General features: G+C 39.8%; 1 protein-coding gene across 1 annotated transcript in view; it reads right to left on the bottom strand.

Annotated features, from left to right (window-relative positions):
• The window catches only part of GBE1 (1,4-alpha-glucan branching enzyme 1), a 258457-nt gene extending 243229 nt beyond the window's left edge, over positions 1-15228 (bottom strand). Inside the window, exon 1 of the mRNA XM_087818102.1 lies at positions 15097-15228. Coding sequence (XP_087674228.1) covers positions 15097-15221 — 125 coding nt within the window. The 5' untranslated portion in view covers positions 15222-15228. The remainder of the gene's footprint in view (positions 1-15096) is intronic.
• Positions 15229-16201: the final 973 nt, after the last annotated feature.

The following is a 16201-nucleotide window of genomic DNA, read 5'->3' on the forward strand; positions in this document are numbered from 1 at the left end:
GCTCACAAGGGCAAATACTTTTATACATGGTAATGTTTTTAACTAACAGGAACTATTATGTATGCAAAGTGAGTAGGTACACAATAAATAAAAAGTATAAACCCTGAAGAAACTAACATCTAGGGGAAATAAGAAAAGCAAATCATAAAGAAAAGGGCATAAACCACAAGACACCCACGTGTTCCTGCAGGCACGTCCCCCCCAATGCTGTTGAAAGTTTGAAGAGTGATCCAACCCTCCTCTCTTACAAGCAGAGATCAACTCAGGAATAACGCAAGTCATAGTGAGTCACTGCACACGAGCAAGACTCTTGGGACAACAAAGTTAGGAACAGCTGTTGTCTGGCCCGAGTCAAAGTGAGGCTGGCACATCCCGAAAGGTCTGGGACTATTAGAGCACCGAGGAGCCACCTGATCTCAGCCACTTTATCAAGAAGGACCAGATTTACTTTGGCTGACCTATGTCTCTGTTTGGTTTTGCATTTGTTTTCATTCTTGCTTTATAGGATGTAATACACTTAACACATAAAAATATGACATAAATGAGAATCACCCAAGTGAAAAAAGGGCAATGTGGACAAAGTAATGGCCAATAATGGGGGAAAAGTGGTGGCCTAGGCAGCCCCAGCTACTTAAGGACGTGGCAGATCTTCATGTTTACACTGAAGACACCATCCGTTTACTTCTCTTCGAGTATTAAAAAAAGGCACAGGTCAGTAACTGCTGACTCCCTTGGTGAGGGGAAACCAAAATCTCTATGGGTCTGCTTTCCTCTGTTACCATGAACACAGAGCTCAGTGACACCTTCTCCCTCAGTCTCCCCCTTCAATGTCTTCACAGGTTACACCACTCTTTCTACAAAAGCTCCTCTTCCAGATACTTATCTAAACCTACACTCTCTAATATGGTCTCCACTAGCCACATGTGGTTTTTGAGCCCTTGAAATATGGCTGGTCCCAACTGAGATGTGCTGTAAGTGCAGAATATACATCTAAGTCCAAAGATTAGTATGAAAAACAAATGTAAAATATCCCATCAATATATTTTTTTAAATGTCTTTATTGATTTCAGAGAGAAAGAGAGTAACATCAATGATGAGGGCCTCCTGCACGCCCTCAACTGGGAATATATTTTTTTAAATATGTCTTTATTGATTTCAGAGAGAAAGAGAGTAACATCAATGATGAGGGCCTCCTGCACGCCCTCAACTGGGAATGGAGCCCACAACCCAGGCGTGTGCCCTGACCAGGAATCGAACCATGATCTCCTGGTTCCTCGGTCAATGCTCAACCGCTGAGCCTCGCCAGCCTCGCCAGCCAGGCAGTAATTTTTTTTAATTACGTGTTGTAACAATGATATTTTGAAAACACTGGGTTAAATAATGTTATAACGATACATTTTATCTCTTTCTTTATACCTTTTTCCATGTGGCTACTAGAAAATTTAAAACTATGTATGTGGCTCATATTATAGTTCCATTGGATAGTGCTGATCTAGGCCAGACACTCAGGGTGGGGGGCAGGAGGAGGCATTCAGCATTCATTCGCATTTCTGAGAACCTGCCTACAGGGTGACACTCATCAAAATATACCCCTGGCTATTCAGAAATAGGTGTCCTTAGCTTACTTAGGAATTGCCTCATTGAATCTAAAAGTAGTCAACAATCCCTTCCAAAATGACTTCATCTGTTATAAAAAAACTTACTAATATTTTATTAATGATTTATAAACTACCAGGCTTCATTCAGCTCTTAACACAATGTTGCAATTCTTACACAATACATTTTTCCAACTGAACCATTTTTGCAAGTAATTTTTCACTTAAGAGCAACAAAAGCTGTGTAAAGGTCACCTGATAACTTTATTATAGTTTTAATGAAGATAAATGTCTTAGCTATCATATTATTTGACTGTCAAAAAAAGAGTTTCAAAGACTATCTACATTCAAGACTCAGTCCTCTATTTAAAGAGAAATAATTTTAAGAATTTAAGGCAATTGGGATAAACTTATTTGAGGTTTACACTCTCCTTTCTTAACAGAATAGGGTACACTTTCATTTTTCTTACTCTGAATTTTATGCACCAGTATTTACAATATCTGTGTTCACTTGTTCATCTGGCCAATTAGAGCTCTCATCAGGTGGGAAGCCTATCTTACATTTGTTTTACTACCACATAGCAGGATACCTAGGACAGAAAGGATGTTAAATACAGGTTTGTTAAATAATGAACAGCCTATGACTCAGATGCCCGTGTATATCCTGGACCACCAGTGTGAAGAATAATTTTCTTTACGTAGTCACCTTCTGTATGTTAGTCTAAAGACCCATATGCAACCGTGAAACACACAATGTGAATGTAAGAAAATACAAATTTGATAATACTAAAATAAAACCCATTTTACCTACAATAAATAGAAAAGTCATTGTGACCATTAATAAACTAAATAATCCCTAGTTAACTATATATTAGTATATGAGGATTGTTTTCAAAAAATCAGAACATACACTTATCAATATTTACAGAATAAAATTTGGCCCATTACTAAACTCAGTTTTGAATTGAGGTTGGAACCTGCCGTGACTTGCTGCTAATCGAAATACTATCTGTGAAACAGCAACATCAGCACCACCTGGGAGCTTCCTAGAAATGCAGCTCTCAGATATAAAATGACAAATGTATAAGTTGTAATAATAACTATTATTATTGTGATAATTAATTATCAGTAAATTGGCAGAAGTCTTTTGGATGTTGGTGTCTCACATTCATCATAGTGAGTAACCACTGTAAAATAAACAAAACCTCAAAAATTCCTCTTTTCTGCTTAACAGCGGGTAAATTTTTAGCATCTTACAAATTTTACGAATTTTGCCAAATATATGTACTAATAACTTTCATCTCTGAACATCTAACTAATTTCTGTTTGGAAATTGACATGATCTGATTTCTAATAATAGCACAGTGAATCCTAACCAACATCAAAGTAAATATTAAGATTGAAATAAACCAAAGGCTAATTTTAGTTAGATAAAAAGCAATCTTAGGAAATATTAACATTACCTTAGTTAAGATTTAAAAATTTTTGGAGACTTACTTGTCACTTAAGTCAAGTAAACACACAAAACGAATGAGAATTGTGGGGTTTTTTAATTAAATTTATTGGGGTGACAGTGGTTAATAAGATTATGTATGTTTCAAGGGTACAATTTTATGCTGCGTCATCTGAATATTACATTGTGTGTTTACCACCCAAAGTCAGATCTTTTGTCACCATATATTCAACCCCTTTTACCTTTTACTATCTCTCCCCCGGCCTTCTTCTTTCTGGTAACCACCAGACTGTTGTCTGTGTCTATGACTTTTTCTCTGTCTTGTTTGTTCATTGGTTGCTTTCAGTTTTATATCCCACATATGAGTGAAATCACATGGTTCTTAACTTTTTCTGTCTGACATCTTGCTTAGCATAAAATTCTCAAGATCCATCCATGGTTTCACAAATGGCAGTATTTCATCTTTTCTTATGATTTAGCAGTATCCCATTGTATATACATTTAAAAACACTATTATTTATGATGTAGAACTGAAGAATATATGATACTGACAAATGAGTGAGTTCTAAGTATAAGACATGAAGTAAGAAAAAAAACTAAAAAGTCTAATTAAAATTACAAGTTCAACCTATATAGATTAAACACCTACATTTGTTTGTAATATAAGTCAGCAAAGTAATATTATGACATAAAAGAAAAAATGTGAAAATTAAAAACTGAAAAAAACTCTAACATGAGGTAAGTACTTGGGAATAAATTATAGTATATCTCACAAATTATTTTTCCCGTTTATAAGGTTTGGGGCTGCCTATGATAATTGAAAGTTAAAGGTATCTTAGAAATAAGAAAAGCTGACAAGCTAATTAGTTCCCATTTCTTTCAATAATCTATTATATAAAAATTGTCATCATTTATATATTTGAGTGACCTGACTAAAGACTAATTTATTTTTAGTCAGGTGGTTTCCCAATACAAGTCTATCAATTCAAGATCTTAAAAAGAAAGTATTAAACTTCCAGTGATAAGACAGATAAGCACCAGGGATGTAATGTACAACCCTAACACTACTACAGGGATGTAATGTAGTGTTAGGATGACCACCTAACACTGTTGTGTGACATACAGGGATGTCATTAAGAGAGTAAATCCTGAGTTCTCATCAAAAGGAGAATTTTCAGGAAGATAGATGTTAGCTAAACCTGTTGTGATCATATAAATCAAACCATCATCCTGTACTCCCTAAAGTTACACAGTAATTTCTCAATAAATGTATCATATGTGTCCTCCAACAATAAAATAAACCTCAACCTAAACCTCAAACCTTATGTAAAAAGTAACTCAAAATGGGTCATAGACTTAAATGTAAAAGGTAAAACAATAAAACTTCTAGAAGAAAACATTAGAGGAAGTCTTCAGATCCTAGAACTACACAGAGAGCTCTTATACATGACAACGAAAGCACGATCCATACAGCAACAAAATCAATAAATTCCACTTCATCAAAATTAAAAACTTTTGTTCTGTAAAAGACCCTGTTTAGAAAATGAAAAGGCAAGCTACAGATTAAAAGAAATACTTGCAAAACAAGTGTCTGACAAAGGACTTGTCGTAGAATATATAAAGAAGTCTCAAAACTCAAAGATAAAAAATCAATCCAGTTAAAAAGTGGACAAAAGACGTTTCACCAGAGGATATATAAGTAGCAAATAACACTTTAAAGATTTTCAATAAAACTAGCTATTAGAAAAAGGCAAATTCAAATCACGACGATTTATCACTACACACCTATTAAAACAGCTAACAGTAAAAAATTGAAAAAACCAAATGCTGGCAAGAATGCAGATAAATGGGACCCCCATACACTTCTGGTCAGGATGCAAATGGTACAGACGCTATGAGAAATAGTTTGTCAATTTCTTATAAAACAAAACACACATTTGCCATATAATCCAGCAATCAAACACTGTAGGCATTTCTCCCTAGAAATAAAATTCAGACATAATTATTCACAGCTTAGCTTTATGGCAATACTTTTAAGAGCCAAAAACTAGACCCAATCCAACAGGTGACTGGATAAACTGTGGTACATCTATACAATGAAATACTATGTAGCAACAGATCTCAAAGGCATTAGGCTGCCAAAGTGTAGGGGTGGAGGGAGAGGGGATAGTATAAATATTAAGGAGTGAGTTCCCTGTTGGTGATGGGATAGTTACGTAGCTTCGTTGTGGTGGTGGTGAATAACATCTACCAGTGATAAAACTGCAAAGAAGTATACACACAAACAAGATCATGTAAAAACTGGTGAAATTTGAATGAGGTCTGTAGATTCTACCAATGTCAATTTCCTGGTTTGGTAGTGTAATATATGTAGTTAAGCAAGATATTACCATTGGGCAACACTAGCGAATGGTACAGAAGCCTGCTGAAGCCTTCTTTGTGCTATTTTGGCAACTTCCTGTAATTATTTCAAAATATAATTTGTCCTTTAAAACTCCAGTCTAACACAATTTACAGTTCTCTTAAATTCATGATATTTTTAATGTCCTCCAACTTTAAAGGTACTTTGAACCTGCTATAGCAGTACTTCCTGCTTATGTGCTATATCTGCGAGCAGAGGTTTACCTAATATGCAGAGACAGCATATAGTTTTCAATAAAAGGTACTTTATGGAAGTGCAGCAAAAAGAGAACAGTTAATTTCACCATAGTCCTATCACTAGCAAGTACAACTTAAAACAACAAAGCAACACTGCCCGTTGAAATGATCAAGAGAATGGAAGGCTTGCATTTGTTAAAAAAAAAAAAAAAAATTTAAAACACAAATAAGCAAACATAAATATCAGATTTTTAATGCAGAAAGATAAGAGCTGAAAAAAAAAGCATAGAAGTGACAAACCATAAACTAGTTTTTTGTTTGTTTGTTTAAATATATCTTTATTGATTTCAGAGAGAGGAAAGGAGAGGGAGAGAGAGAGATAGAAACATCAATGATGAGAGAGTCATTGATCGAGCCCGCAACCCGGGCATGTGCCCTGACCGGAATCGAACCCCGATCGCCTGGATCCCAGGTCGACGCTCAACCGCTGAGCCACGCCCGGCTGGGCTAAACTAGTTTTTGAACCTCCAGAATCTGACATTAGTTACTCATAATTCCAATTCTTCAATTAGTAGTACAGAATGATCATGGATAATAGGCCAATAACCTCTTAGCAAAAAAATACATATGTACGTGTGTGTGTGTGTGTGTGTGTGTGAACCCAAATCATTGATCTTCTATTCTGACATCAAAAAGGAATTTCATTCTTCCACAAATTGCTCTTTAGTGCTATTGAGGAAAAGCAAACAGTAAACATACCTATAATGACAAAATCCTTTATTTATATGAAAAGTCTGTGGTAAGTATACTGTGAGGAACAATAGTTCCACATCTTAAGTTTTAAAAACAAAAGCACAGAAAGGTATAATGCTAAAGCCCTCATAAGCTTGTTATGTTATCAGATAACAAAAGACAGAGTGTTTTACGGATTGGGCACATATTAACTGGCATCTTTGATTTAGTTGTTCTTCCTAAACACTATATTCTCCAAATAACTTAAAAAATCAGATTGTTTTTTTAATGAACCCAGAGGACATAAATAATTATTAGTCACTAATTATCTAATTTCTTCTAAAAGCACTCATATTTTTTAAGATTAAAATATCTATGAAATGAAAAAGAGAAGATGGTGGTGCTCCAAGTTGTGGGGCCCCCAAGATGTGGGGTCAGGTGACTGAGGAGACAGATCAGCTCATTTTGGCCCAAATCAACCAAAAGTTCTTCTATTTCCCCCCAAAAAAGAGTCCAGAAAAATAGTCAGGTCTAGTAAAGAGAAAGCCGTGACCCAGGGGCTGGTGATATTGAAGGATATGGCTGCAGACTTCTCTCCTTCTCTTGGAAGTTGAGGACCTACACGGTCTCACTAGAATTTTTCATCTTTAGCCAGATGTAGTCTCTTCTTTGAAGCAAGGGAAAGAGCCCTGGGAAGCTGTGATGATGGGGCAAAAGGACATTTCTCATATGTGTGTGCAACTAAGCACCTTGATTATCCAGGCTCACTTTCAGCTAAGAATGACCATGGCACAGCTCTGGTCAGTAATTTGCAAATTTAAAAAATTAGATGGAGTTTACAGGAAAATTAACACATGCTCAGCTAAAATGGACATAGTGAGCTGGCACATGCTCCTAGATTGTAACCTGCCACCTTCTAAGAATAAGAAAAAAGACCATAAACTAAGGATAGTAAAGCTGAAAGATAAAGAATGATGGGTCCATGCTAAGAACCAAATAACTCCCCTTCACTTTCTTTGTGAAAATACAAACCACTATTTTCAGTAACTCAGTTTGTGGGTTTGTCTGTTAATTGAGGGTATGCTGGGTTTTCTGTTACACAGACCTAAATGCATAAGAGATTTTATCATGTTCCTGTAACAAAAGACATTATCTGTATCATGCAGTTATTCATAATTAAATACAAATTATGGCTAAGTTGCTTTATCATTTATGAAAATAAAAATAAATTAGATTGATAATATTAACATATTATTTCATTGGTTAAAAAATATTTAATTCACATTTGCTACATATTTGCAAACTTCAAGGTTACCTATACACGAAGTATATTTGTAGACTTCGTTTCTGATTATATTTTACATTACAGTCCAAGAGTCCATACCCAAATATTGTGTCTCATTATAATTTATTGTACGTGAATGCACGTGAATATTCCATTCCTTTGTATTGTGCATCTTATTGCAAAATCACACATATTGAAAACAATTGAACTCATCAAATGAAAAACAGAAAAAAGAAACAAGGCAAGACATAGGCTTTCATTTATTTCCTTATTAACACATTATATGTTCAGACTCCAATGGCTAATTCTTTCATTTTCAAACTTTTAAGCTGCTATTATATATTTTTTTCTTCTTACTTTCAAAGTTATTCCTGCTATTAGTAAACTCGCTCTGACCATTCCTCCAACCATCTAGAGTTCAAGAGGAAGAAAATCCCTGCAGCTGTTTGATGCCCGAGAATATGAACACTTAGCTGATAGATGAAAGAAGAGAAAAAGGCAGAAAAGGAAGATCAAGGGAAGAGTGATCTGGAGTTTCTGCAGGCTACCATTTACCTCTCTCAATAAAAGGAGCTGTGCTCATTACATCCTGGACTCATCTTGCCTTCAGCTTATAGCACACTGGCAATTGCCTTATCATTTCCTCTCCAAATTAAGGATCAAAGTTTAAACATATTATTTTCCTTCTCTATTAGATTATGATTAAAATTACCACCTCCTCACCCCATTCACACAATCGCTCTACTGTGAAAAAGAAGGAACCCCCTAAAGTAAAGATGCCATTAACCAGCAAAAGGAAGAGTTGAAGGAAATTTCTGGTCACATTATTTATCTGATAGTTGGTTTCAGGATGCAGCATTAAAGAAGCTAACAATAAGGAAATCTTCTGAAAATAATATTCTAGTAAACATTTAGGACGGAAAGATAGTCTGCTAATATTACTATCATCATTAAATGACTGTTAATTATTTACTGAGCCTCTTTACATATATTCCCAGTCCTCAAGACACCCCTACCAGGTGGGTCCCATCCATATTTTACAGAAGAAGAAACTGAGGTTCACAGAGGTTGATTAATTTTCTTTTGAACTCAAACTATTTAGCACTTACAAGAGTTGAAATTCAAGCCTTATGTTGTTCTTGTACTGGGAACATGGTCAAAGCAATAATTTTATATATTTTTTTCAATATACATGTGAAGAAACAATTTAGAATCTAAATTATTCTCATCACTTAAACATCAAAAATCAATCAAGTTTCACAAGTTAGTCACCATAACTTAAACAATGTCAAATAAACTAAATAAACTGCAATGGAATTATATAAAAAATTACTGAATGTACATTGTATAACAACATGTTCAATGTGGAGTATTATCTTTTGTCAATATACTGAATTCCTGTTACCCTAAACACAAAAGAGAATAGGGCTGCTTTTGGATATTAAACATAAAAGAACCCTGGATTCAAAGCAGTGGTGAGCATCTACTGATGAGCAGACATCACCACAAGAAGAAAATCTATTCTTTAGTAAAAATTACGCTCACTTTAGAGTGAAAGGTACCTGGTAGCAGCAATTCTCTCCAATGAAAATACTTTTATTTTGTTTTAGTATCTATAAATGCATAATTAAAGTTTAATACATGCTTTAAATTAACAGCATGATATACTTATCAGTCTAAAACTATAGCATATTTCACAGGGACTATTACTGCACTGATGAACTAGGGCCAGCTTCATAGGAGCTGAACAGAATTCTCTAAGAACTTACCACATAAAGCAGTGATTTTCAACCTTTTTCATCTCCTGGCACACATAAACTAATTACTAAAATTCTGCAACACACCAAAAAAATATATTATATTTTTTGCCAATCCAACAAAAAAAATATATATAATTTTGATTTGATTTACAAAAAATAATAATAGTAATTACCTACCCTTTTTGCTCCTTTTTAAAAAACTAGGTGCCTATACTTGTATATAAGGATTTCTGGTACCAAGTATTAACTGATGAGACACAATGTTATTATGCAACCTGACCAATAAGATGCAATTTTACTATATGACCTACATATTTATGGTTCGAGACACAGCATTCACACTGGATGGCTATTGTTGTGTTAGCTGTTGTCATTTTTTTATTTGTCAACCGAAGGGAAAAGGGGTCAGTGCCTCTGACTAGTCAGGTACTGCATGTTTTAAAAATCCTTTCAGCACAGCGATTGAAAATCGCTGACTTAAAGTGTCACTTCTCAGGAGGTAGTGCAGCAGGTGCCAGAGCCTAAACAAAACCAAAATGCTCCATCAAGTCATTTTAAGGCACTGTGAAAATCAGAAGAGGTCACAGCCCCTTGCCCATCACTACAGAGCATTCAGGAGTGGCTCCCAAGTTAGTACAGATCTCAGCTGCAAAGGGCAAATACATCTACTAGTGTAAAAGAGCAGGCCAGGTGCATCATGCAATCTTCGCATTCTTCCCTGACTTCTAGAATCATTGACATCTAACTTTCTTCAGAGCCCACAACTTAGCCAGGCACTAAGGAAAAAAAAAAGTGCACCATTTAGCTATGATATAAAACGTCTGCGCTGTGAGAATACGTATTTGGTGTGATTACTGAGAACACCAAGTCCAAACTATTTTCCAATTCTGATTAGATACCAATGTAAAAGCGACTTTTATTTCTAACAAAATAGAGATGTTCACTGTAATTATAGTACTTAACACACTTGGGCTCACAAAAACCTCTCCTCCCATTCTTGGGCACTCAATTTGACCTGAGGCTCTCTCAAGCTGTGTATTCCTTCAGTGATTAAACCTCTAGTCTCTGTGGGGTATGGAAGGATCTAATTAACAATGATTTTCTTGATTTTCTCTGGTTATCTTTAGCTCTTTATTTGAACATATATTCCCCTTCCCCAGGCTGTCACACATAACCTCCTGGTAATTACTGCTTCTTCTCTTTCCAGCCACCCTAGCATCTCCAACATCTTTAGCTTCAGGTGAGTTGACCTAGGACTCAATAGCATGGAAAAGACAAAGGGTCAAAAGACATTCATTCGGTCATTTGTTCATTCAAATATTACACTGCTCCCTCTAAGCCAGGTATGGTTCTAGACACTGAGAATACAGCAGTGAGCAAACAATAAAGGGCCCACCCACAAGAGCAAACTAGTGGAGAACACAAGAGAGCGGAAAGGCAACTAACTACATTGCAGTGGATGGTCACCCTTAGGATGGGGGTGTTCAAGTTGGTAGACGAGCGCTGGGAAGAAGGTTTAACAATGAGGAGAAGTTAGGGAAGGCAAGTAACAAATCCTAAGCTGTGTCCTGCAGCATATATAGAAACTTATCAGATACAAGCAGAAGGAACAGCATGCACAAAAGCGTAGCTACAAGAACAAAGCATGTGGCATCCAAGACAGTATAACATTCTGGAACACTTCAAACTGGTATTCTTTAAAATATTTGTTAAAGATATATTTTACAGGATAGAGGAAAATTATTTTCTATGAATACAAATTAAACCAAGGGTTCACTTATTAATTCATTTCTAGTAAACTCAAAGAGTCACTCTTCTAATAAAGGGTACAAAATGCTCTATTTCTCGATCTCTCTCACCTTTTATTCAGTGGCTTTGCTAGGCCCCTAACTTCTCGTGAGCCTACACAAAATAAAAAATGAAAATCTTCAATATTTAAGAAAGAACTACATCTATAAAGTGAATATCATGTTTCACATTTATTCTAGTGATATTTTAGTGTCCCTTACAGAACGGACCTTGGGCATCCCATGTACCTCTCTACCCTTAGGCTCCCTCTGATTAGTTGGTACAGGGTGAAAGGGAGAGCCCAAAGATGAGGCTAAAAATGTAGATAGGAATCAGATAATACAGAATCTTGTAAGTCATGAGGTGTCCACACTATACCTTAAGAGCCATGGGCATTGTTGAGAAGATCTGAAAAGGTGAAACTGTTATAAGGCTGTTTTTGTAATTCAGATGAGAGATGCTAGTAATTTAAGCAAGATGAAAACAGTAGAAACAGAGTGGAACATACTTGAAAAACAGAGGCCATAACTGACTAGACTTGGAGATAATGGAAAAGGAGGGGAAAAGAGTAATTAAGGATAATTCTTAAGTTTTAGACTTGAGTAGTTAATAGATAAAGATACCACACACTGAGATAGAGTATAAAGGGACAAACTGGTTTGGTATTAAAAAAAAAACACAAAAAAAAAAACACATAAATTCAGTTTTATACATGTTGAGTATTATTCGTATAGGACATCAAAATGAAGATATTTATAAGTATGCCTGAGACCAGGAGAAAGATTTGGGGTGAAGACAGGCATGGGCAGCCTGAGTACACAGATAGAATCCACGAGATAAGTGAGAATGCTAGGAAAAGTACATAAAGTAGAAATACATATAAAAGTAGCTAGGGAAGGCCCTGAGAACCTCCTATATTAAATGGTCAGTAAAAGGCTGAGAAGAAACCACCAGATACAATGGAAGAAAAGCAAGAGCTGCAGTATCATGGCTTCGAGGATCCAAGAAAGATTAATCCCAGCTGCAGCAGCTATGTCAACTGAAGCCAGTCACCAAATCTCAGGTTCCTCATCTATAAAACAGGAAAAAAAAAGAAATGCCCACCCTTCCTACCTTGTGGTTTTGTTATGAGGATTAAGTTAAATTCCATAATGTATGTAAAAGTATTATAGAAACTTCATATAAACTTTAAACATTAAAATGTTATTGCAACTGTGTTGTTTTTCAAGCTGTTCAAGGATGTCAATTCTCTCTTCCACTCACATGGCTCAGAAGTCACATTTGACTTGCACTGGCCAGTATACCAGCAGAAGTGACACAGGCAAAAGGTGTAAAAAACAGTGCATAGTTCAACATGTTCTCTGTGCCTTGCCACTGACACTGCAAAGACATGTTTCAAAACAAAGCCACCATCAGCATTGATCCTTGAGTGACTGCCATGAGGAGAGCCCTCCAGATGACTCACGTTGGCATGTTATATGTAGACAATTACATGTTGTTGTTTTAAACAGGCAAGTGTTGGAATTATGATCTCAGCAATTAATTGTGAGTATAAACAACAGGTGGAAAAACAAAGAGAGAGAGAGAGAGAGGAAAATCCCATCTCAGGTAGTAATCACTGAGACATCATAGGGCCTGTCACTTACTCTAACGTACTAATTTTTACGGCACAGAGTAATTCACTAATCCTCACACTTGGTTCGGCATTCTTACAGTTACAGTAAAGGTAAATAACAACAAATGTACATAACAGAATTTCTAATGAAGGTACGTTGGTTGAGGAAGAATGAGACAGTCCACGAATGCCTCTCACCTCACAATTCTTATATATTGTTGTTTGTACTCCAAATTTTCTTAAATTCTTAGCATACTTTGCACCTAAATGCTTGACTGGTTGTATATTTGTGTTAGGCCAAAGGCACACTGCCCAGGTGAGTTATTAGAAATAAATAAGAAAAGTAACCAGGACGCAAGGTTATGAAGAATTGTTTATTCTTCAAATGTTAACAGTAAAAGTTACTGCTGCCAAATGCCTAATAACTATTTGATATGCCTAAATGGACCGTGTGTGCTGGAAAATGGCAATTAGTCAGAACCAAGGCCAGAAGTAGAATCCAGGTCAGAGTGAGGCACAAGGGCCCACTGGACCAGCCTTCTCACCAAGAATACTAAATTACCCCCACTTCTTTATTCTGACCTTGGCCCCTCTCATTAGCTTTGACAAACCATGAAAGAGGATCATAATTGCTTCAATCCTAATAGAGTTGAAGTGAATTACATGAAATAGTTAACAAGGGATGTTTGTCTGCTTGTAATCATCTTTTTTTAAAGGGTGGAGGACAGGACGCGTGGACAAAACATTTCCACAACTCTTAGAAATGTCTTAACCGTTATTCTACAAAGCATAGTGTCATCATTAATAAGCACATCAAAAAAGTCTGACCACCACCTTTTGCTCTAAAATTTTTGACAATTTCTAAATCCAATCCAATCCTGAACTATGAAGATTATGAAGTTTCTTTGAATGCAATATTGTAATCACTGAAAGCAATTTCACAAGGATGCTACCCATATGGCTTATATAAGGGCCCAATCATCTGATTAAGCATCAGCTCAAGGTGACTACTCTGAAAAAGGCTCATTCATTAAGATATAAGCTCTGGAATGAGATGTTGTATTCAACTTTGTGTCCCTTGGGAATTCCTAAATGAACAGCTGCTGAATTGAATGCAGGTAATAAGTGACAAAGTAAGGTCACGAACATAAGATTTTTTATTTTTTTTTCAAATTCCTTATCAACTGTGTTTCATTACCCCCAATGCTGCTTCTTGCCCTTAACAAGCTAGATGTTTTCTGTTTCTTGAAAATTTGACTATGTACATTCTGTTGCCAAAACTGTTTTCATTCTCTAGGGGCTCGGCTAAAAGGGCAGAAACCATTCAATCACAATGTGCTTATCTCGTAAATGCAACTACTATAACTAGTATAACTATTACGAGCTTTAAAACTATACTTTTAAGTTGAGCTGACTACTAGCATTATTATCCCAGCCACTCAAGTTGTACTGACCCAGTTTACTACAGCCTGAGACAAGCTAAAGCGCCCCGAATCGGCCTCCAGAAGTCTGGCCTTCGTCGCCTCTGCCCCTCTCCTGGGTGGCAGTGCCAGGCACAGGCCGTCCACCCACCGAGCGCGGTCACTCATCAGCACCGGGAAGGGAGGCCTGGGCTGCATCTGCTCCGAGAGCGGGGGTACAGTCACAAGGAGAGAACGAGAGCAGCCAGAAAGAATGCGGTTAGATATAAAAATCACAATACTCGCTATGAAATAAACGAGAACAATTTTAAAGCGCAACGCCACACGCGGGGCGTCACGCACCCGCTAATTCACGGGATGCCCGCGGGCACGGGAAGGTCGGGAAACCCGCAGCGGCGCCGCCTCCCTCCCCCCCGCCGCAGGGCAGCGGAGGAAACGGCACCGGGCGCCGCGGCACGTACTCAATGGCGCAACGCCACCGACTCCGGGGGCGACGGGAAGAGAACCCCGAAGCCCGCGCTCCTGCGTGTAGCCGGGGACCAGAGTCGCCCACCTGCCCCCGGACGTCACGGGGGCTACTCGGCAGAATCAGCCCGCGCCCCCCTCCAGAAGGTGCTGCCCCGCAGGGCCGGGGGCGGGGCCGGCGCGGGGCGGGGCCGGCGCGGGGCGGGGCCGGCGCGGGGCGGGGCCGGCGGGGGCGGGGCCGGCGGGGGCGGGGCCGGCGGGGGGCGGGGCCAGGAGCCCGGGAGCCCGGGGCAGGCCGCCGCCCGGAGCCTGCGCGGGAGGCCGGCGGCGCTGCTCGGAGGAATGGGGGGCTGGGCGGGAGACCCCGACGGAGCCGGGCGGTACCTGCGCTGGAAGTCCTGGGCGAAGGGCTTCAGGTACGGGTCCACCTCCAGAAGTCTGGACAGCTCGGGCACGTCCGCCAGGGCCGCGGCCAGCGCCGCCTCGGAGCTGTCGCCCGGAGCCGCCATCTTCCGCCGCAGCCCGAGTAGCCGAGGCCCGAGCGGGTCGAGCGGAGCCCGAGCGGGATCGGGCGCCGGAGCCGCGAGGGAAGCGGCGAGGGCGGAGCCGCGGGACGCTGAGGGCAGACGTGGGCCGGGCCCTTTATAGCCCGGGCGCGGCCGCCTGCCCCCCGCCCCCCGCCTCCCGCCCCCCGCCGGCGGGGAGGAGCGGGACTCGGGGTTACTCGGGGGCGCACGTCCGAGCGGGAGGAGACGCCTGGGAGCCGCCGTGCCCCGCGCGGCTCACCTGGAGGCCGCCCTGCCCTCCCCCAAACCCCCTGCCCCGCCGGCCGGCACCCCGGGGGAGGCGGGTCCGAGCGGCCCGAACTCAGCCTGACCCTCCGCTACCCCGACGGGCCTTGGCTGCGAACAAACCCCCGCGTTTCTTTCAGCAACTCGCCCCGCCGCATCCCCTCCAAATGGACGGATAGTTTTCCTGAAAGGGAACTTCTCCGAGTTGTTAGAACTTACTTCTATTAGGCGGTGTGTCAGGTGAAGGAAATGCACGGTGCGGGGAGAGCCGAGCGTGGGCGCAGCAGTGGGGTGGGACCCAGTGCCGCTCCCGACGGGCTCGGCCGGGTCTGGCCGGCTCCTGAGTTTACCCACGAGGCAGGTCCTGGAATCGGCCCGGGGCTGCAGGGGTGCGGTAGAGCTCTCGGGGTTACCGAAGGCTGAGGACGAAACCACGGCAAGAACTTGTCTCATTCCCGTATCTTAGAAACGGGGGTGGGGGGGTGGGGGGGTCTTTTGCTTAAAATTGTAACAAACTGTTAAAATGAAAAGCAAGCGGAGACCAGCTTTGACAGTTCCCTGAGCAGACACAACCAATTCAGCCATCCAAGCAAAGCCTAATTTAGCTCACACTGCAGGAGTCGCTTGACTCGTGTCATTTTTTTGCTATGCTATTGGAAGTCGTAGGCAGAACTTGAGCTGTTGCCCAAGGTTGATAG

The sequence above is a fragment of the Miniopterus natalensis genome, chromosome 6 (assembly GCF_054644295.1).
Source record: "Miniopterus natalensis isolate mMinNat1 chromosome 6, mMinNat1.hap1, whole genome shotgun sequence".
NCBI lineage: Eukaryota > Metazoa > Chordata > Mammalia > Chiroptera > Miniopteridae > Miniopterus > Miniopterus natalensis.